This window comes from Anolis carolinensis, chromosome 2 (assembly GCF_035594765.1).
Source record: "Anolis carolinensis isolate JA03-04 chromosome 2, rAnoCar3.1.pri, whole genome shotgun sequence".
In the NCBI taxonomy this organism is placed as follows: domain Eukaryota; kingdom Metazoa; phylum Chordata; class Lepidosauria; order Squamata; family Dactyloidae; genus Anolis; species Anolis carolinensis.
The window spans coordinates 323,089,428-323,113,495 of NC_085842.1; the positions used below are offsets into that span (position 1 = coordinate 323,089,428).

At 41.2% G+C, this 24,068-nt stretch overlaps 1 protein-coding gene across 2 annotated transcripts in view; it reads left to right on the plus strand.

Moving 5' to 3' along the window:
- Positions 1–24,068, plus strand: part of fam219a (family with sequence similarity 219 member A) — a 68,803-nt gene that overhangs the window by 17,255 nt on the left and 27,480 nt on the right. For both annotated transcript variants that reach the window (XM_008120592.3, XM_008120591.3), the window contains exon 2: positions 15,651–15,750. In XM_008120592.3, the coding sequence (XP_008118799.1) occupies positions 15,651–15,750 (100 nt within the window). The remainder of the gene's footprint in view (positions 1–15,650; positions 15,751–24,068) is intronic.

Here is a 24,068-nt window from a genome sequence, read left to right on the forward strand (position 1 = left end):
TTCTGAAGATTGGCTTTTCATCTTGTGGTGCCAGAGCGCAGTCTGTTCAGTGCCTTCCAGGTCGCCCAGTCTTCTGTCTGCTCAGGGGGAATCTCTCATCCGGTATCAACCATGGATTGAAATTCTTCGTTTTACCCTGCCACTTTTGGACTCTTGCTTGCTGAGGTGCTCTTGTGAGTATCTCTGTAGATCTTAGAAAACTATTTCTTAATTTAAGGTGTTGGCATGCTAAATGAAATCTGAACATAGGATGGGCCGGAGATGTCAATGCCTTGGTCCTTTCATTATTGGCTGCTACTTCCCAATGGAGGTTAGGTGGTGCAGTGCTGGCTAAACAGTGCAATTTCTCCAGCCGTGTGGGGTGTAAATATCCTATGATAATGTGGCATGTCTCATTAAGAGCACATCACTAAGCTGCTAGAATTAAGTGCTATTTATTCATTTTGTATCCCTCCTCTCCCACAAAACTCAGGGTAGCTTACAAAAATAAAATGCAGAAAAATAGAAATAAACATGCACAATGCTACTTATAAGTTACAATTATTCTATAAAATCAGGGTCAAATATATCCATTAAAAAAGAAAATAAATAAAACAGTACAGCACATTATTTAGAAGCCTTTCGTTAGACACAGTCCATTCCCAGCAGGCCGTCAGGATGAAGCATGGAGGGACTGCAAGGCCTCGCCTTGGTAGGAGGGAAGGACAGAGCCTGGTCCCGTCAGTGGTGGCATTCTTTTTGGTGCCGGGCACATACAAGTACAGTAGAGTCTCACTTATCCAACACTCGCTTATCCAACGTTCTGGATTATCCAACGCATTTTTGTAGACAATGTTTTCAATATATCATGATATTTTTGTGCTAAATTTGTAAATACAGTAATTACTACATAGCATTACTGCGTATTGAACTACTTTTTCTGTCAAATGTGTTGTATAACATGATGTTTTGGTGCTTAATTTGTAAAATCATAACCTAATTTGATGTTTAATGGGCTTTTTCTTAATCTCTCCTTATTATCCAACATATTCGCTTATCCAACGTTCTGCTGGCCCGTTTATGTTGGATAAGTGAGACTCTACTGTACATACATTGCTGTGACTGATCTGGTTCTAGAATTACACAATTAAGAGGGCACCCTTTTCTCATATAAGTTATTGTTAAGTGTTACATTTTTCATCAAGGTCTTCCTACAAGGAGCATGTAAGATACCAATTTTGCTCCCAAATTCAACAAAATGGGGGGCCAAAATAGGCTGCTGAGATATTTTGAAATGGGGTAAGGCAAAACTATTAGTTTGTTTTTGGATTTTCTAATTATTGTGGGCTTTGGGGAATTTTTGAATGAAGATGTCATCTAGTTCATCTATCTTCATTGTTCAGTCTGTTTGCTATTCTGTGCTGTTTGCCATATTTGCTGTCTCATTTGCTGCCTGCTTCCTTTTAGACGGATCTGTTTAGCATAAGGACTGTCTCTGAAATGGTAGCTTGTAAATGCTTAGATAGATAGATAGATAGATAGATAGATAGATGCCCTGTTTCCCCTAAAATAAGACATCCCCAGAAAATAAGACCTAGTAGAGGTTTTGCTGAATTGCTAAATATAAGTCCTCCCCCAAAAGTAAGACCTAGCAAAGTTTTTGTTTGGAAGCATGCCCACCAAATAGAACACCAGAGCATGCAGGATTGGTAAATGTACGTACCATAGATTATTGTACTACATAATGGTAATAACAAGAAATTCCTGATAGGATTCACAGTTTGTCTGATTATACTGATTTGTGATGACAACTACTGCACAGTATATAATAAATGTTCATTTTTTTGTTCAACAATAAATGTGAATTCTTCTTCATGGAAAAATAAGACATCCCCTGAAAATAAGACCTAGAGCATCTTTGGGAGCAAAAATTAATATAAGACACTGTCTTATTTTTGGGGAAACACGGTAGATAGGAAGACAGGTACCACTCCCATAAATCTTGTTTTGCAGAAAAATGTATAGCAACCCCTTAAACCTGAAGACCAATTTCTACCCACTAGCTTTAAACAAGCCCCTAGCTCAAAATGTTTCCCTTTGTCACGCTTCCTTAAAATGAAAACATCAAACATGGGTCTCTGGGGCCATTAAGCAACAACCACCACCACACTTCAAACTGTCTGGCAGTTTGCATGAATGGATTCCTGCCCTCTGGTAGGTAACAATGCAAACCCCATTTCTCTTGGTAAAGATTGCTTCTGTGTTTGTTTGTATTGATTTTGATGGCTGGATATCAGTCACGGGCAAGGAAGCTTGCTTTGGGGCCCTTGTGGGACGACAATGCCAGAGACTGATAAAGGAAGAAGGGCTGCTTCAAAGGAAAAGCCAAAAAAGTCCAAAGACTGTCTGGCCTGTGGCTAAACTTCTAAGAAAATGATCAACATTAGTGTCCCAACATGAGGGTGGGGGAATCAGATATCACGTGTGAAGCCATAGAGATTGGCTTGTGTCAATGTCATGCCGTGTAGAACTGTATTAAAGGGTGGGATGGCACACAGTGTATTATTATTATTATTATTGTTGTTGTTGTTTGATACATAACAAGATTAGTACAGCAAACAAGGTCACTATGCTGGCTTTTGTATCAGATCACGCGCTGGACACTTCCCAAGTATCTAGGACTGTGATATATTGGCAAATAATACATACAGATCCGAGTATGGTGGCCTTTTGCAGCTGACAGATGGTAATTTTGTCAGCACCAATTGTTTTTAAGTGCAGGCCAAGCTCTTGAGACACTGCACCCAGTGTGCTGATCACCACTGGGACCACCTTGACTGTGTGCCAGACTCTTTGTAGTTTGATCTTTAAATTCTCGTATCATGTAAGCTTTTCCAGTTGCTTCTCATTGATTCTGCTGACACCTGGAATTGTAACATCAACGATCCATATTTCGTTTTTTTCTCACGATGATTAGGTCAGAAGTATTGTGCTCCAAAACTCTGTCCATCTGAATTCGGGAGGCCCAGAGTAGTTTGATGTGTTCATTTTTTGTAACTTTTTCAGGTTTTTCTTTGTCAAAGGCAGGTGGTATTTGTGGCACAAGTTCCAATGGATCATCTGAGCAATGGTATTCTGCCTCTGCTTGTAGTCCGTCTGCACTATCTTCTTGCAGCAGCTGAGTTTTGATCCATCATTTTGTCTGTTTCCTTGTAGAGTCTACACTTGGAATCTGTAGTTGACTTTTCAATTCTAGCTTTGATGGCATTTGTTCTAATTGCTTGTTCTTGGGCTGCAAGGACTGGGCCTTCCATCTCCTTTTTCAAAGTTCCATTTGTGAGCCACATCCATGCTTTTTCCTTGTCTATTTTGACCTTGTTTTTCCCAGGAACTGTCCATGGAGAGCCTTCTTTGGCCAATTTTCTCTTCTGTCCTGCATTGTATTTGTACGGTATTCAATCTTTGTCTTTTGCACTTTAAGCAGTTTTCTACTTTTGACTTCCATCAATATTAGTTTTTTACTGTTTTTCCCATAACCTGCTAGTGCATGTTTCTCTTCTTCTGCCTCCTGATTTTCTGGGCAGGTAAAGCCTGTCGACATCAATATGTGGGTGTCATGAAGAGTGGATTGTCATCAGTTTTCTTGTTTTTCTGTTCAGATCATCCAGCTCTGCTTGCATCCAGTTCACAATTCTAGCAGTGTATCTGTTGACGGTGATGCCCCAGGTTTTGATAGCCTTGATTATTGGCCGGGCTGTGGCACAGGCTGGAAAGCAAGCCAGCTGCAACAAATCACTCTGACCAAGAGGTCATGAGTTCGAGGTCAGCCCGCCTGCGTCTTGTCTCTGTCTCTGTTCTATGTTATGGCATTGAATGTTTGCCTTTATGTGTGCAATGTGATCCTCCCTGAGTCCCCTTCTGGGTGAGAAGGGCGGAATATAAATGCTGTAAATAAATAAATAAATAATATATATATATATATATTTCTGCCATTTAATTTGCTCTTGAAAATTATTATTATGTTTATTATTTTTATTTATATCCTGCTTTTCTCTCCACAAGGAGACTCATATGTTCCTGCAGCAGCAACAACAGCAGCAGTCTTGTGTTCAGGGCAAGTGGTTGTGTTCAGGGATGTATGAGACCTCATTGCTAGTTGGTCTATCCCCACTGACCCAAATTACAAGGAGTCTTTGAAGCTACAATGTTCATCAGTGGGCAATACTTCAGTAAAAAAAGTAGTGATCACAACATTCTCAGACAGCATTGACAAAGAGTGCTTTCTATACAGTCAGATATTTTTCATAGCAACTAGTGTGTCAGTATCATTCTTGAATCATAGTTGTGTGGACTGGGTTGCCTTAGAGAATTGTGGTTGGCCAAAGACAACACTTTCTTTAATCACATGCATTGTCTACTGCATTAACACTTCCTTTAATTTTGCTTTTGCATGTCACACAATAGCCAGAAGTCGAGGGGTGATATTTTAACTGGTGTCTTTGGATTTGTTGGATTTAATTGGAAAGTGCAGAATATCATTGTTATCTTTTAACCCATTTTTATTGTTGTTTATGTAGTGTGTTTTAATTGTTTTTATGATAATCTATCTTTATGACAGAATGTTTATACTGTTTATTTTCTTTGTTAATTTATTATTTCATGTTGTTTTCTTTTCTTTTATGTTGTAAGCAGCCCTGAGTCCCTACGGGGAGATAAAGTTTGATTATGATGATGGTTAGTAACTAAAATGCTTCCCCCTTTTTTTGACGGGGGGAGGTGATTGTTCTGAAATGAAATGTCTTTGGTACTCATCCGAAAGGAGACCTGTGGGCCTAGCCTTTGATAGAAGGCCCAAGCACACATGCTTGGGCTCCACATAGAAGGTGCAGTGCCTGCGTGCCTTGGAGTGCTACAGATTCAGCAAAAGTCACTATTTTCTTAACTAGAGGACCTTTTCATCAGCTGTTCCTGAAATTGTGGGCTGACCTGCTGGAACATGAATAGGAGTATAGCGTCTAGATCCAGAGAAGTTATACCCTTCTATTCTACCTAGAATGTTGTGTCCAATTCTGGGCACTGCAGTTGAAGGGAGATGTTGACTCTAAGCTCGAATGTGTCCAGAGGAGGGCGACTAAAATGATCAAAGGTCTGGAGAACAAGCCCTATGAGGAGCGGCTTAAAGAACTGGGCATATTTAGCCTGCAGAAGAGAAGACTGAGAGGAGACATGATAGTCATGTACAGATATGTGAGGGGAAGTCATAGGGAGGAGGGAGCAAGCTTGTTTTCTGCTGCCCTGTAGACTAGGACGCGGAACAATGGCTTCAAACTTCAGGAAAGGAGATTCCACCTGAACATTAGGAAGAACTTCCTCACTGTGAAAGCTGTTCAGCAGTGGAATTCTCTACCCCGGAGGGAGTGTGGTGGAGGCTCCTTCTTTGAAAGCTTTTAAGCAGAGACTGGATGGTCATCTGTCGGGAGTGCTTTCAATGTGATTTTCCTGCTTCTTGGCAAATGGGTTGGACTGGATGGCCCCTGAGGTCTCTTCCAAATGTCTGATTCTAACACTGTCTGCATTTAAAAGAGCATAAAGGACCAATACCTTCCAGTAGGCTTATACACGTTTTCACATTATGAGTTGATTATTTTAAATTATTGTGTATCTTTGACTGATATCTGTACTATGTGTCTGTTGTTATATTTTGAGATTTTATTTCTTGTATTGATTTATAGGGTGAGGCAGGTAAGAAGTAACAACAACAACACTTCATTTTATACATGCATGTATATATATTGCTAGGTTCCTTCCAGCATCCCCCTCAGGGAGTTGTTCCTTTCAAAATCTCTTATGCTTCCCACCCCCCACCCCCAAAAATCTGTGTCCGCACTTGTATTTGTGGGGGCGTTTCTACCCAGCTGACTACCTGTCCCTGTGTGCTACTGGATCAGCAATTTCCCCTCCAATGACAGTGATAGTTGGGAGAGAAATGTCAGTGTTTGAAATGCCTGCCGGTGCTTCTCTCTGAATGCCAGCAAAAAGGCGAGGAAGAGGGCAAATTCAATTTGACTTGCATGGGTACTTCAAAAGCTTCCTCTCTGCTCAGGAAACAGCAGGTGGTTCCTTAATGGGAGATGGTCTGCATTTCCCTATATGAAGGCTGGAACCTTGCTTGCTCTCAAGTCTGGAAATTCGAAACACCCATTTGCAAGGCTTCTTTAGACTTCTTTAGAAATGAAATGTCCTGTGTATTAACTAAGCTATTCTCTCCAACTTCCCATTTGGATTGAAGGATAATCATGCTTCTTGCCGTACTCTGTAGTAGTGAGTAAACTAATTGACTGAAGTAACAGTTATACCCAAGATGGTTTTTTTCCCCAGTGTCAGAAGCGACTTGAAAAACTGCAGCTCACTTTCTGGTGTGAGATAATTGGCCAAGATGTTATCAGCCACACATATAGAATAGAATAGCATTTCCCCCGGTTGCCACCTGAGAGAGATCCCATCTTATCAATGTTAGAAGGTATATCTCAGGCATGGGCAAACTACAGCCTTCTCTCTAGGTGTTTTGGACTTCAACTCCCACAATTACTGTCATCCAGTAGGCTGTTAGGAATTGTAGGAATTGAAGTCCTAAACAACTGGAGGAGAGCCAATGTTTGCCCATACCTGATATATCTACTGTCCGTATTCTTTTCAATGTTTTTAAATGTTGAAATCCTAATGCAGCTTCTGACTTCCGAATTATTGGTGCTGTTCACAATTCCATGAAGCGCAACTTTCCCTGCAAAAACCTGTGAGCTGCCATCTGCCTACCAAATTTCCCAGCTAGTCTGTTCCTGCCTGACCAACCTGTACATTTCGATGCAGAGACTTATTAATATTGATTACATTTGCAGTCTGAATCGGATGGGGTTGCCATAGGCAACAAGCAACTGCAGTGTCCTTCTCTTCTTTTTTCCCCTTCATTCCATGTAGAACTAGGGCTGGGACAGTTATAAATAATGCTGAGAAGTCAGTTTGGGTCTCTTTTGCATTTAGAAACAAAGGCTGGGGCGCATGAAGTAACGTTACGCACGATACTGCTGAATGCAATTACAGTAAATAATTTTGGGAATCCAGCTTAACTTTCTTTTCATTTGGAAATATGGACCAAGGTTGTATAAAGGAATATTAAACAGGGCCCTGCTGCTGTACAGTTGTATCCAGACAGTTGTTATTGCTCTGCTTGTTTGGCTCAACATTTAGCTTCTTGGACAGTGCCGGCTTCTTTATTGCTGACTTTTCTTTTATGAGGATACTGTCAGAATAGTCATCCTTCACAGAACAGAGGTAATGGTTGATTTCTTTCATAGGAAAACATTGTCCACATGGTAGCCGTGCCAGCCTGTTGGACCCCAAACAGCAGTATTATTGCTCCTTAAAGGGGAATACATTTATTTTAGCATTAGGTCTCATGAACTATGCCATTGTATATAGTAGACCCTTTCTGTGTGTGATCGGGAAAGTTGAAGTGTGAAAAAAGTTGTCAGAAAGAGACTCCACTTGTTTGAAAAATGATGCTGAAGGAGAATTCTATGTATTTCACGAACTACTGAAGAAGACAAATGAATCGGTCTTAGAGCAATGTGTTTGTCTTTTTGCAGTCCATGGCATCCATAGAACTTTTCCCCAGCACCACGCTGTAACGGATTGTTTTTCTTCTTCTCGGATTTCTTTGCTTTCACAACCATACATAGAAACTGGAAATAGCATGGCATGGACAACCCTAACTTCAAGGGAGAGCAGATGAGCCGCCCTCATTGATGACGTTGAAGGACTTTCTTAAGAATGAATTGCTTTTCAACGGGTTTTCTCTTCTTTATATTATTTGTGGATTTTTAACTGCTGTATATACAAACCCCATCCGTTGTTGGATTGTTTTGTGTTTTAGAGATGCTTAACAATTAATAACTTGCAATGAGAGTGGTTTTGTCCTCTCTGTCCATCTCAAGAGGCTGATATTGACACTGATTTCATGCTGGCTTGAATCTGGGGAAAAGACCAAGTCGGATCGCATTCTCAAAGAACAAGTTGTGTAGACTTCTTTCATTAGACACTACAGTTGAACAATAATTATGGCATGAAAGGAGTGGTTTGAATTGCAAGAATTGCTTTGGTGGAATAACGTAAAGGAGATGACCCCAAATTCCCTTCCTCAGGCTTTATAAAAAAGATTCAATCTGTAGTCTGTGCACAGAGACCTTGCTTTGTGCAGTTAAATCTTGGTTCCTGGGCTTCCTTCTACCATTTCGCATTACATCTGCCCAGCCCAGTTGACATGTTTGTGAGCAGCTGTTCTGAAAACGTTTGATGGAAGATTAAAATGTTCCTTTCTGGTTTGTTGGGGCCCTTGTACCTTATCAGCCTAGCCACCATTCACTTTTATTCTTTTCTTTAAAGAAACATCTGTCTGGTGTGGAGACAGTTGCATGGAATGCTTCTAATCGCGCATTTGGTTGTGCTTTTTGGAAAGTTCAGCAAAAGCCTTGTCTGCCAGTGGAGTGAACTACCAAACAGACAATGACAAGAATAATACAAAACAGAATTGGCATTGAGCCAAAATTGCAAATATAGTCCGCATCCTTGGCTTCTACGGCCATGATTCCATCAATTCATGGCTGGAAAGTATTTTTTAAAATACCAGAAAGCAAACCTTGAGCTTGCCATTTATATATAAGAGTTAAAGTATGTGTATATGGTTGATGCGAAGGAAGATGAAGGAAAGAAGAGGGAGAAGGTAGATGAGGAAATGCAGTGGAAGAAGGAAAGAAATGAAGAAAAGAGAGAGAGAAAAGGGAGGGAGGGAGGGAGGGAGGAAAGAACAAGCCGGAAAGAACATGGTTATATACACTAGTATAATAATAAATACAGTGTTCTCTAGGTGCTTTATAAACTCAGTGGACTGGAATGGAAAATACTGGAATTACCTGCATTTATTTGAGTTTAATGTGTCATCAAATTTAATGTGCACCTCAATTTTCAAAACTCTGAACAAAAAAAAGTATTTGTTGGCAAATGTAATGCGCAGCAGCAAAAAGTGCACTCTCTGTAATGTGGCCAAAAAAAGGCATGAATTACCATGACTACATGCTTGTGATTCCTTATTTGAAAACAAATGTGTTTGAACATCAAAGTTTTGAGCAATGGAAAAGAAAACCTTGGGATGCTGCTGTAGAATGAATACACTTCAATTGCCTTGGTTCAATGCTTTGTAGTTGTGGGGCTGTAGTTTGACAAGGCCTTGAGTCTTCTCTGCCAAGGGATGTTGATGCCTCACCAAACTAGAAATCCCAGCATTGCACATCATTGAGCGATGGCCATTTAATTAGAGATGAGTTCCTGAAGCAGCTTCCCATTTGGCTTTGGCTCAGCACTCAGATTACCATATTACACAAATCTAATGTGCACTCTAATTTTGGGAAGGTAATTTAGCCCAAAAAAAGTGATAATTAGATTCAAGTAAATACTGAAGTTCAATAACTGAAACAGAGATTCATCTTAGCATTACACAGTCCCCCCCCCTTTTTTTTTATTGGTGAATATCCAGTCCTCTGAGAGTGCAAAAGATTACACTTTGGGGTGATTTTGTTTGGCATAATGAAGTTAACCCTTCCCAAGTTTGGGATTTCTCTCCTCCGCAAATGTACCTAGTACAGTCTGATTCATTTGACACTTGCCTGTTCAGTCTCTAGGAAGAGAGAATTATGGATTGCAGGGCCCTCAAAGCCAACCTTTGCTCAGTGCAATGTGGAGGATCCGTTAGTGAGGCAACAAGGACCATAGGAAAGAGGTTGATGCACGCTTTCCGAATTCTTTTCATCTCACAGGCCAGACAGTACATTGGGAAAATTGGATCTGGAAAATGGGCAGAGGAAACTTTAAAACTCAGAATATAGCAATCACAGAGATCAGGAGGGTCAGGTGAGGTTGGAAAGCCACCTCCCTTTCTATTTTATATTTCAAGGGTTCATGTTTCTGTCCTATTTCCTGCACATCTGTTTTCCCAGTGGGAGAATGGCACTGATGATTCTGAATTAAGTACCAGTGAGAAATGGGGTCATCTTACTGTCTCCGTTCTGTGCAAAAGGCATGTGTGTTCGGTGTGCCCAATTCTTAGTGTTGCAAACCTACCATGTTTCCCCGAAAATAAGACAGTGTCTTATATTAATTTTTGCTCCCAAAGATGCTCTAGGTCTTATTTTCAGGGGATGTCTTATTTTTCCATGAAGAAGAATTCACATTTATTGTTGAACAAAAAATGAAAATTTATTATATACTGTACAGTAGTTGTCATCACAAACCAGCATTACCAGAAAAACTCTGAATCCTATCAAGAATTTCTTGTTACGACCATTATTTCCATGTACAACCATCTATGGTACGTACATTTATCAATCCTGCATGCTCTGGTGTTCTGTTCGGCGGGCATGCTTCAAAACACAAACTTTGCTAGGTCTTACTTTCAGGGGAGGCCTTATATTTAGCAATACAGCAAAACCTCTACTAGGTCTTATTTTCTGGGGATGTCTTATTTTAGGGAAAACAGGGTAATAAGGTCAATCCTTGTGAAGAGTCAAGGTTTACTACATTCAGCTGTCCTGGTCCAGATTTGAGACAGAGATGGCACTAGACCAAGTTGATGTTGAGAGTGCCTGGTTCTTGCTCTTGTTTCCTAAGGTCTTGTTTATTGCATGTCTGTTTTTTAATATTATATCTCTTGCCTTTCTCCCAACCCAGGACCATAGATATCCCACGCAAGCAGGGACATAATGTGTTTTAACCAAAGTAATAATAATAAATAATAATAATAACTTTATTTTTATACCCCGCCCCATCTCCCCGAAGGGACTCGGGGCGGCTTACATGGGGCCTTGCCCGATAAAACAATCAAATATCAAAACACAGCAATAAAACAGTTATCCAATAAAAACATCAATTACAGTAAAAACAATCGTTAAAATCAACATAAAACATACAATATTAACATTGGAGACTAATTCATAGAACCCAGGCAACGTGCAACATGTGCCGAAATGGGCCGAAATGGGGAAGGTAATTTCACAGTTAAAATGGACAAAGTGCAATATAGCATTGGCAACACCTCAAGAATGGGGCTATTATAAAATGGGCAGATCGATCAGTCCAACACCAGATTAAGTATCAAAGGCCTTTTGAAAGAGCCAGGTTTTTAAGCTCCTACGGAAGGAGAGGAGGGTGGGGGCCTGCCTGATCTCTCTAGGAAGCAAGTTCCAAAGTCGGGGGGCCACGACGGAGAAGGCCCTCTCTCTCATCCCCACCAACCGCGACTGCGAGGGTGGTGGGAGCGAGAGGAGGGCCTCCCCCGACGAGCGAAGAGAACGGGTTCGTAGGGGGTAATGACCCTCAAGTGATTCCTGCCTTGTTCTATTTATGTCAAGGCTAGGGTGTGCAATGAAAACTGCTTTAGTTTTAGCTGTGTTGTCCTGTTCAGGTAGTTGTTGTGGCCAGCAGCCAGTGTCTGAAGTTATATTTTGAAAGATTTATTCAAGAACAAATGATGGAGATGCCGAGTGTCAGCCAAGACACACCATAGACATATACAAATGGAAAAGGAGATGTTGTAAAATGATTGGGAGGATTTTACAATATGAATAGAAAAACAACAGAAAACCAAATGAAGAATGAGGCAGTATGAAAGGGATGCGAGGGCAATCTCATTTGCAGTCAAACTATTATTTAAATAATGCAAGTAGTTGTCTAAAAGAATGGTTTAAATAACACAAAGAATGGTCTGCAGTAAAATTAAATATATTCCCTCTAACAATTCTTACTAGGTCCCCAGCTATTTATCTGTTTCACCTTAAGTTTCACTGGAAAGACTGAGGCATAGGGAGGGCCAATATAGCAAAGTCCCTGAAACAAAAGGGAAAGCTTTGGGGACTCAGGTGGAACCTTAAGAAAATGTATCTAGGTGGAAGTTAATAGAGGTTTGAAAATGAAATAATAACAATCATCATGATAATGATTTTTAATTTCTTATTTTGAACCAAATAAGAGCATAAGGCAATGTTTAAAAAGAAATCTCAAGGTGTTTGGATGAAAGCATTTAAAAACTCATGGAGACCGAACCAATTAAAAGGAAAACCCTTGAGCTGAATATAGCTCCAATGATCTGCTTCTGAGAAAGTGGCCGGGAACAGCTTCAAATACAGAGGGAACTCTTCAAAGCAAGCCACCCTTTTCCTTTCTGAGAGAGGGCAAAGGGGCAAGCGAAGGCCTCAAACCATATGAAATCCAATGGCCAAAACTAGAGAAGCTCAGAATTTAATAAGTGAAGATGAGGGGAGGGGGAGCTCTTCTGCTGGGGAGCGGTTTCTTTTTTATTTCTCGGTGTCATTTCATTGTCCTGTTCCTTCCTTTCTTTCTGTCCTTCTTTGCAGTTCCCTGAAATGAAGGATCGTTTCTGGTTTGATGAATAAATTATTCATCAAACCAGAACGCAAAAACAAGTTTCCCATTTTTTAGAGCAGAGAACTGCAATGGGGATGGGGAGCCAAGCCCTCATCGCTCCTTCATAACATGATTTTGGATTCTAAATGCCATTTCCTAATTGTTTCTATCATAAAACCATACAACGACGCTCCATGCAGTCATGCCAGTGGCCACGTGACCATGGAGGTGTCTACGGAGAACGCCGGATATCTCTATTATCAAACACTCTCTGCTTCATTCGGAAAAATGCTGCACTCGCAGAGCTCAGGCAGTGTTGTATTTCAGTGTCAATGTTGACTTTTGTGGAGAGGTGGCTGCCAAGGGAGCGGAAATGGTCCACGTTTTCTAGTGTGACACCATTAAGCTGTATTCCTGGCATTGCAGAGGGATTGGCTGATGCCTGTTGGAAGAGCACTTTGGTTTTCTCGATGTTCAGTGAGAGGCCGAACTTCTCGTATGCTTCTGCGAAGGTGTTTAGAGTGGTTTGTAGGTCTTCTTCTGAATGCGCACAGACTATGTTGTCATCAGCATATTGGAGTTCTATAATAGATGTTGTGGTGGCCTTGGTTTTGGCTTTCAGTCTGCTGAGGTTAAATAGCTTGCCATCTGTCCGATAGATGATTTCCACTCCGGTGGGAAGCTTCCCATCAACAAGGTGAGGTATCATAGCGATGAAGATGGAAAATAAGGTGGGGGCAATAACACATCCCTGCTTGACACCTGATTCCACCTTAAATGGGTCACTTTGGGAACCATTGCTGTCCAAGACTGTTGCCATCATGTCATCGTGGAGGAGCCGAAGGATGTTCACAAATTTGTCAGGGCACCCGATTTTTTGGAGGATGGTCCAGAGAGCGCTGCGATTCACTGTGTCAAATGCCTTTGCAAGGTTAATGAATGCCATGTACAGAGGTTGTTTTTGTTCCCTGCATTTTTCTTGCAGTGAAGATCATGTCCACTGTTCCTCTGGAGGGGCGGAAGCTGTTCTGGGATTCTGGGAGGGTGTCTTCTGGGACAGGGAGAAGGCGGTTTGCAAGGATTCTTGCAAGAATTTTCCCAGCGGAGGTTAGAAGGGAGATACCGCAATAGTTCCCGCAGTCTGTTCTGTCCCTTTTCTTGAAAAGGGTGATGATGGTGGCATCCTTGAAGTCTGCTGGGATTTTCTCGGTCACCCACACTTTTTCAATGAGTTGGTGGAGTTATTGTGTCAGCTCAGGTCCACCCTCTTTGAAGATTTCAGCAGGGATCCTTCTGTTTGGTCTGATGGAAAGTATGGACCCTGTCAAGAGAAAAGCCCTTTTTGAGAAGCACCAGGAAAAGTTACAGCGACACTAACTGATTGATCCATTGGACTTTCCTTGGCGTAGTTTGTTGATCGCAGGCGAAATAACATTTCAAGCCAATAGACAAAACATCCAGTGAACAACAAAGGCTGATTGCTTTAGAAAACCGTTTTTGGAACGGTCCCAATGCTTTTAAGAAGGACTCCGATGTTCTGCTGTTTGGCAGAACCAGTCTCCAAGCACGTCCTGCAGCAGCCAGAGGCAAGAACTGCAGAAAGTCCCATTTTGGGGAAACATTACCCCAGGTTATTGCTTTTTTGAAAGAAGATCTCATTCCTTCTTGCACTCTTTCTATCTTGATTCATTTTTTTGGAAGAAGAGCCTTGACTCTGCTGAGTATCAAACCTTTTAGTTGGAAACAAAACTTTTTAGGGATTAAGACGAAAATGTGCAGATGGAATATTGATACGAGAGATGACCAGGCCCAAGAGACAAGAATTCGGAATTGTGTGAGTTGAAGTCCAAAACACCTGGAAGGTCCAAGTTTGCCCATGCCTGGCCTATAAACAACTAAAGGCAAATACACTGTTTTTTCCTGTATAGAATCAGTAATATCTTGCTTAATATTTAATCCACTCAAAATATGTAGGAAAAAGCAAAATAACTTCAGTGTAAGGAGAAAGAATTTTTTTCATCTTTTCCATCTCCGTTTCCCAATATTTTCTTCTGGTTTTTCATAGCTTCAGCCTTTCAGAAAATTGTACATTTTTGTTTGCTGTCCTTAAATAAATCTAGCATTCTTCCTTGTTGAGATCAAGAACAGCATTTTCTTTCCAAATTCATGGACTCTGAGCCATCTCTGAATCACACATTTGGAGAGAGCATCTTGTTTGGTTTTTGTATTATCAGGATGGGCGAAATATGAATGCATTTGTCATCCTGTTCTCACTTGGTGTCTCATACTAATTTCCAGAAGAGTAACAGTGTGGATTGTTCCCAAGAATGGACACTTTGCACTGTGGTGTGTCTACTGAGGGAACAAATGGTGGGTATTTCAGAGATGAGTTTTCAAGGGCAACCCTTTCTTCAGATTAAAAAAAAAAAAGAATTAAGGCCGTCCACAGCTTTGAATGTAGTTCATTCAGCAATGAGTCAATATGAATCAGTTGCAGGCCTAAGGGATTTTGTGGAATACAGTAAAAACACTTCTGGAGAAGGGCTAAGAAAGCGGGTCCTCACTTCTTGTCCTGAAGAGAATTCCTGAGCTGCAAATGAAAATGCTTGAGGGAGCCATCCATAAAAGCCTGGGAACTAAAAATCCTTTGTAACACAATTATGGTGAGGATGCTCACAAGATTTTACACACTTCTGTATCATTGGCTTTTTCACAGGGGAGGTTTGTTGGATATTATTGTTAGTGTTGGCTTGCTCACTCAGTTGTTACCTTCCTGACATGCCTGTCACCTCATTGGAGTGAACCCTTACTTTAAGTGTTGTTACTGCTTTCTGATATCAAAGAGGATCTGCCAGAATATGTTTGCAAATTGTTCACCACCTTGATGGAATTGGAATATGGCCAGAATGGACAATATCTGATTGAAAGATGCAACTCCCTGGCCCCTGGCATCTGATTGTGTTTGCATTTGCAGGGTGATCCATCATAGCCACCTCAAGTTACAACAACTTTAATCCACAATATACTTTGAGGTCTGTAGACTCTATCCTCCAGCATATCAATCAAGGACACTTCTACAGCCCTTTCAAATAAAGAGGTCAATGTGTTGCCCCAGCAATTATTTAAAGGATGAGAGGATGCTAACAGTTGTGACATCTGCCCTGATTCAAACCCACCTCATGTTTCTCTTTTTCCTTCAACAGGATCCAACAGCAGCCTCCATCTCTGACAGAGACTGCGATCCGAGGGAGGGAGAGACCGTCGCCATGAATTACAAACCGTCCCCACTACAGGTGAAATTAGGTAGGTCTCGTGCCTCTTTGTGGAAGGAGCGAAATATGTCTGGTTCAGGTACTTACTGTATTTACTCAAATTTTATGCTCACCTTTTTTGTCTAAATTACCTTCCCAAAATCAGGGTGTGCATTAGATTTGCGTAATAGGGTAATCTTAGCGTTGAGCCAAAGCAAAAGGAGAAGCTGCTTCAGAAGCAGCACCTGGAGCTTCTATTTGAGGAATGTCATCTGTAATTTAATTGCCAATGCTCAATGCTATGCAATCCTGGGATTTGTTGTTTCGTGGGGCATCAGTAGTTTTTGTCAGAGTAGGCTCAAGGCCTTGTAAAACCACATCCCCCATGCCTCCATAGCATTGAATGAAAGCAGTTAAAGTGGATTCATTCTACAGCATAGATGCACCCTAAGGTTTCTTTTCCATTCCTGAAAGCTTTGGCGTTCCAACATGATTGTTTTTAAAGGAATTCTAATCAGGCAGAAACCGTAATGAGTATATTAACAAAGAGCACACCTTTTGCCACAGTGTATTACCATCGTCAGCAAATGTTTTTATTTTATTTTGGGGTTTTGAAAATTGAGGTGCACATTAGATTTGATGGCACATTAGACTCAAGGAAATATAGTATCTGCGAAGGACCCCAGGCTGCTTCTTTTTAGTCACATGTGTCCTGTTTCTGTTTTTGAAAGACCTACCGGTAGTTCCATTTTTAAAAAGCATACATGAAGATTTTCAAAATCTTCTTTCAGATGTCAAATTGGTTATAAACAGATGAAGCCTTTAGGGAGAGAGGAGACTGATGCAAGCCCCCCAGGTCTGGAGGAGAGCAGCCACTGGCAATTCCCAGCACCTTCTTCCAACCCAGTTGGCTCTTCTGCAGATTTGATTATTCGTGATTTGATTAAACATAATCTCTAGGTTCTCCAGTGTGCTTCCAGTTTTAGCCTTCAGCAGCAATTTACCGTAGTGTCAGGCTAGAAGATCCAGAGGTTCCTAGAAAGATCTTCACCCAGGGAAAAAGTAGCAATCTCATTGTTTACAGTTTTAAACTTTTTTCATGTGAATTCTGTGTCCCTAACCCCAGTAAATGACTATAATACAGTCAAAGCTCACCATCACTGCCTGTGCATTTAGTTCAGGCATGGGCGAACTTCAGCCCTCCTCCAGGTGTTTTGGATTTCAACTCCCACAATTCTTAACAGTCTACCTTTTGTTAGGAATTGTGGAAGTTGAACTCCAAAACACTTAGAGGGAGGCCTGAAGTTTGCCCATGCTTGGAACTTTTGCTCATTCAGGTCATATTATTATTATTTTATTATGACACAGCAAACAAGATAGATATGCTGGATTATTATTATTATTATTATTATTATTATTATTATTACCTGCCTCTCCTCATCTGCCAAAGGAGATAGGTCTTTACATCAGTTTTAAATTATGACAGCTCATTTAGCTGTCGGAGCTCTTCCAGCAGGTTGTTCCACAGTCTTGGGGCAGCCAATAAAAAGTACTCTGGGTGATGATCACCAGTCGGGTTCTATCTGTCTGGATTAGCCATCCTCCAAAGGACCTAAGTGTTCGTGGCGGATTGTATGGGAGAAAGTGATCCTGTAGGGAACCTGGATCCAAACCTTGTAGGGCTTTAAAGGTCAAAAACAACACCTTATACTTTTCCCAGAAACATATTGGCAGCCACTGGAGTGACTTTATAATAGGTGCAATATTCTCACTCCTAGATGTTCCTATAACCAACCTGGCTTCCGTATTTGGAACCAACGGGAGTTTATGAACTTGGTACAAAGGTAGCCCAATGTAAAGTGCATTGCAGAAAGCCAACCTTGAGGTTCCCAGTGGGTGCACTACCATCTGGACCAAGCACTCTTTCTCCTGCGAGTTAGATATGGCAAAGTGAAGGAAGCTTTTCTGTGGTTGGCGGAGGGCAGAGCATGAGTTCAGGCCATGGCAAGTATGAGCCATCCCCTGTGGCGTCCTTCCAGAGCCCAGGGTGGAAGAGAGCCCTGGCTTCGGAGGCCATGATTTCTCTGTGCTGAAATCCCCGGCTTTCTAGAATGCCAGGCTTCAGTTGCAGCTTGAGGTCTGGTTCAAATGACAATGTGCATTATTTCCACATAGACTGTGCTAGTTGAACAGTCACTCTGACTCCTTTCAGCATGGACCCCTTGGTCTGGACTGGGAAGAGGTTGGCAATCTCAGACAGAATTCTGAGGGTTGAGGTCATGGAATTTTGTGTAGGACATGAGCAAGATCAACATTGAAATAGAATTAGATTGCCAACAATATAGTGTTTAATAAGAATTTAGAACACATAATGCTAAAAATTATTTAAAACCGTTTCAAAAAATGTACAGTACCTTCCTTTCCAAAAGGCCTCTGTTTATAATTTGTGAATTTTCAAAAACATGTCAGAATAAAGTCTGCTGATGGAAGTAGAGCCAGGAGGCAGCCGTTCTAGCCTCTGTATGGAGGGAGTCCCAGAACCTAGGGGCAGCAATGAATAATTTGTTTGTTTGTTTGTTTGTTTGTTTGCTGTAGCTTAGAAAATTGCTCTCCTGCCATGGTGAATTAGGTAGTCTTTCATGGTTAAAAGGCATAAGACCTCATCCAAAGAGATACGGAGCATGAAGTGGGTACTGCCCAGCCAGCAAAAAACAAGACAGAGCTCAGAAAAAGGCCTCAAGTGCCTTCAGTCCTCCAAGCAAGGCCTGGAAGCCTATTAGGAATAGTGGGAGTTGAAATCCAAAACACCTGGAGGGAGAACTGACTTTTGCCCATGCCTGGGCTATACAGATGCTTCCTCTGTACTCCACAAAAAAGGAGAATCAGCCATTTGCAGGCCTTTACAAGTCCTGCAAATGCTGATTTGTTATCAGCAAATGTTTGATTTTTATACCCATTTTGTACACCTATGTGCCCAGGGTCTTGTAAACATTTCTCTGGCCAAAAGGGGGGCCATGAGTGGAAATGTTCAAGAAGCCCTGCTATAGGAAACCTTGACCAAAACCATAGAGGGTTTAAAAGGTTAGAACCAACCTTGTTACTTGGTCTGGAAACTCATTGGCCACAGTGAAATGACTGGAGTGACCCTCTGCTGTCTGCCAAAGACCAGTGTCATTAGTACCATTGGCCATGAGTTCAGGCAGCATTGCCCTCTTGGGAAAGTGCAAGTCTGCTTGCCTAGCAAAATTATGATTATTTGATACACAACGAGATGAGTATAGAGCAAACAAGATCACCATGCTGGCTTTTGTATTGGATTACACATAGGACACTTCCCAAGTGTCTAGGACTATGTGATGTATCGATGAATAATGTGTCCAGATCCAACTAAGGTGGCCTTTTGCAGCTGACAGGTGGTGATTTTGTCAGCACCAATTGTTTTCAAGTGCTGGCCAAGGTCTTTAGGCACTGTTGTTATTATTATTATTATTATTATTATTATTATTATTATTATTATTATTATTATTTTATTATGACACAGCAAACAAGATAAATATGCTGGATTTCATATCACAAAATCACAAGTCGAACACTTCCCAAGTGTCTAGGACTGTGTGATGTATTTTCGGATGATGCGCGCAGATCCCAGCAGGGTGGCCTTTTGCAGCTGGCAGATCGTAATTTTGTCAATGTCTATTGTTTCCAAATGCCGGCTGAGATCTTTTGGCACGGCACCCAATGTGCCCATCACCTACACTGGTTTCTGCCAGAGTCTTTGAAGTTCAATCTTGAGGTCCTGAGAGCGGCTGAGTTTTTCCTGTTGTTTTTCGTCAATGCGACTGTCACCTGGGATGGCGACATCAATGATCCAAACCTTTTTCTTTTCCACAACTGTGATGTCTGGTGTGTTGTGTTCCAGAACTTTGTCAGTCTGGATTCGGAAGTCCCACAGTATCTTTGCGTGCTCATTTTCCATTATTGTTGTTGTTGTTGTTGTTGTTGTTGTTGTTATTTTATTATGACACAGCAAACAAGATAGATATGCTGGATTTCATATCACAAAATCACAAGTCGAACACTTCCCAAGTGTCTAGGACTGTGTGATGTATTTTCGGATGATGCGTGCAGATCCCAGCAGGGTGGCCTTTTGCAGTTGGCAGATTGTAATTTTGTCAATGTCTATTGTTTCCAAATGCCGGCTGAGATCTTTTGGCATGGCACCCAATGTGCCCATTATTATTATTATTATTATTATTATTATTATTATTATTATTATTATTATTTCTTTATACCCCACTTTATCTCTCCCGAAGGAGACCCAAAACGGCTTGTCATAAAAATATTAGCACACAATTTAAAATATAGAAATACGCAAACATTAAACAGAACTAAACAGAAATAGCACTAAAAAAATTCACAGTTAAAATCCATCAGAAGATTCTCCATCACCAAAACTATCCTTTTGGAAAACTGGTAGCCAGCATAACACTAATTATTTATTTGTTTGTTTGTTTGTTTTTTGTTTTAAAACATTTACATCCCACTAATCAGCACAAAAGTCTACTTTCATTCCTCACGACCATGGAAATTGGTTCCAAACTGAAAGAGTGCAACAAAGGGAGCTCGGATGGGGAAAGGATGGCCAGTGCATTCCAGCACCCATGGTAAAAGATAGACAATTTGTTAAAAGACAGCTATGATGGAGATAAGGGCTCATCAGGTCCTGAAACAGGCCTTGGTGAGCCTTGAAGAAATAAGCGGGTGGTTTGTTGATGGTTTTGCAGTGGCGTCTTTTGGAGTCTACTTCTACTCTTTTGGCTTTGTGTATCTGCCATCATTGCAAGAAAGATGGAAGGGATGCAGAGGATATCCCCATTGTCCCAAATCACACAGTCCTTCTGGTCCTTGTGGCGGAGAAAGTTCAGCTGGATTCTGAATGGGGAGAAAGGCCCCAACAAATTAAGGTTGACTTAATTTTCTTTTATACAATGGAACCAAAAAATTACAGACTTTTCAGGGTAACAACTGTCTCCAGTGAATGGGTGCTAAACATAATTAAACTGAGATTAAAAGCGGAAAACAGCGGAGAATGGAAATGGGGTAGAAACTATGAGATTGGGAAAGAGAATGAGAGATAGAAAGGCTTTGGGCCTGTGCATTCTGTTTACTACAATGAGCAGAGGTGAGACCTGAGCAATGATGTTGCAAAGCAGATAAGCAGCGTGAAATTATTCAGTATTATAAAAAAGCCAGCATGAGAAAAACCTGAACAGACTTTACCCACATTCCTGATAAGGACTCAATTGTCTGACTTACCTGAGAAAATCCTGTGGAATAGGATGAAAAGAAATGAGTCCCTTTGGGGAGATAGGGCAGTATATAAATCAAGTTTTTTATTATTATTATTGTGTGTGTGTGTGTGTGTGTGTGTGTGTGTGTGTGTGTTAGGAATAATTTGGAAAATGATTAAATCTCTTTTTAAAAAGCAACTATTATGATGCCATTATAGAAACATGTTTAGCACAATTTAAAGAAAATAATGTAGATATCAATCCCTCCTTTTTATATTAGAACTCAGGGTGATGCGATAAAATTAGTAGCTGGTTTGGAACAGATAAAGGGGAGAATGTGCAAGTAGATGTCAGGAAGAAGAAAAGTCACCAAGGCAAGGATCAAGACTTGAAGAGGCCAGAGAAAGAAGTGTGGCTGCAGCAAAAGGATCACAGCAGCAATTTGGAGATGCCAGAGGAGGAGGAGGAGGAGGTCATCAACATCATCACTTTGTGAGAAGATCTGTGTATCCAAAGACAAAACCTCCAGAGACAGCCTTCAAGGAAGAGCATCAGCCCATGTGCTGAACCCAGGGTGGCAGAACGCACTGAGCCAGAGAGAACGCTGTCGGAGAGGTTTAAAGAGAGCGCTGAACACACAAGAGTCCTCCCAGGAGGAAGAGGACACGAAAAAGTCCTCAGAACAAGGCATCTGGAGTGGAGCTTAGGGTTCCTTCAAGGGCAGAAGCCAAGCTGTAGTCGAATTTAGAGCTAGGGCTGCAGTTAAAGAGGATCCTGCCTGGTGAGCTATGCTAAAAACCAGATAGACCAGGAGAGAGAAGCAAACTCATCGAGTTAAAGACAAGCTATAGTGTTTTGTTTCAGTTTGGCCAAAAGAGATGCATGTATAGCAATTTCAGTTCAAGATGTACAAGCATAATAATACGGGGAAATGCAAGATAATGTATACATTCCTGGTTTATGAAATAGATACAGTATATAAAAAGATAAAAGTTATACAGAAAGTCATGAAGAATAGATACAATGTATTAAAGGGTTAGATATGATAGATGTTGCTGGTTTGGTCTTGGATCTTCTGATGCTTTGAGCCTGCACAAGTCTAGGAAGGATCTTTTTATAAAGGAAAAAAATTGATATATTTATTTCTGAGCCCTTGGTGAACTATAAATCTTTGGGAGGCATCATGTTCAACAACAAATTCCTTCCTTGAGGCGATCAGAAATTAAACGGTTTATTTCCTTATCACCTCGCATTTGGAGTGTCCAATTGAATTTATTTCTGAACCCTTGGTGAACTATAAATCTTGGGGGGATGGGATTATCATGTTCGTCAGGTATGGATAACCCCTTGAAATATAAGAAGCATTATTCTCTTGAAATCAACAGAACATCAAGTAACCAGGTAACAACACCTGCTGAAATGCCCTCTTCTGCAGAGCTATGAAAGGCAAGGAGCCCTCTCTTCAGTGTTCACTCCTTGGAGTCCTCTTTAGAAATGGTGACTAGAAGTGACATTGTGTAATTTTCTGTTGCCATCTTAAGAAGGAGGGTATTGGGAAACAGGAGTATTACAGGGCATTGGATTCTGTGGATTATATTTACGGATTGGATGGAATCATTTCTAGGTGTTTTCACACTATTGAGGGATATTTTTTGTGCCCCGGTATCTAGAGCAGACTGAACTTTCAACCAGACACACAAACCACCAACAGCAAGGATCTCTCTTGTCTGAAGTGAGGCCCAGTGCTGCTTCCCAAGTTTTTAAGAGGTTGATGGAGAATGAAATAAATGCTATTTGCATCTTCTGCTGATAGTAGTGCAACGCTCCAGGCTTCTTCTGTGACAAATCAGTTCATGCTGACCAGCTATTCTTGGGACCGAGTTTCAAGAGTGAGGGATGCCATAATTCATCTGCTGATGCCTAGGCTCCTGGCGTGTGTCCTAAAGCTGCATTTGTGCTTGCTTGTTGGCATTGCATGGCATTTCTCTTCTCCTAGAACTGTCATCTCCTTTCAGCCTCTGTAAGACAAGAAACGACTACAGTTGACACCAATGTTTATTCCGGAGATCCTTTGGGGGGGGGACGACACCCAAATGGCTGAGCAGGAAAGTCCATTACTGTAGATCAGTGGTTCTCAACCTGTGAGCCCAAAAGTTTTGGCCTTCAACTCCCAGAAATCCTAACAGCTGGTAAACTGGCTGAGATTTCTGGGAGTTGTAGGCAGAAACACTGGGGACCCACAGGTTGAGAACCACTGCTATAGATCCTCCTGCATCACTTGCTTTCCTGACATTGGTTTTAGAAGTTCTGAGTAGAAAGCAAGGACGGTGCAACTTTCCACATCTTTGGTGCTCTTCATTCTTTTATTACCTCTCTAGGTTTCTTTGCGCTCATATCTCAGTTGCTGAAAAGGACTTTGTACAACCCCCCCCCCCCCCCCCCCCCGTGATTATCCAGAACTGGGTCTTGTGTAGCATTGCCTTGTCAGTCTTTGAGGATTCCTGATTTTTTGTAATTGTGTTGTAAATCCTTTTGCTTGTGGGACAGTTGAGGCAGATGCACTGTGGGCACCCTGCCATTAGTGAGCTACCTACACCCCAGTCCTATTGTGTTTCCTTTTTGGTGTCTCTCATTTTTATCCAGGAATAAAGAAATAATAAAAAAGAGAACAAATACCAAAAAGTAGATTTTTGTAACATGTCACTATAACTAAGCAGCTGTCTGACTAGCCATTACAATATCCAACACAAACACATTAAGCGAAGACATAAGCTAACCCATACTTATATTAACATGTTTATTTCACAGCAACGATGGGGTCAAATCTCGGCTACTGAATTTATGGATTAGATGGGTGTTGTTCAAAGTAGAAGTGCGGTTGGTTGCTTTGGTGTTACATCTCTTGTCTTTAATGGAAAGGTCATTAGCTGCCTTGAATGCTCCGTCCCTTAATGGAAGAAGAAAGTGTCGGATATGTGCCCGTTCATAAATAATCTGCAGGAATGCTGTAAACTTGGCTCTCTCATTCTTGTAATGGTCCTCAGAGGCTTCCCACTTGACAGAAGAGCATATTTGCAGT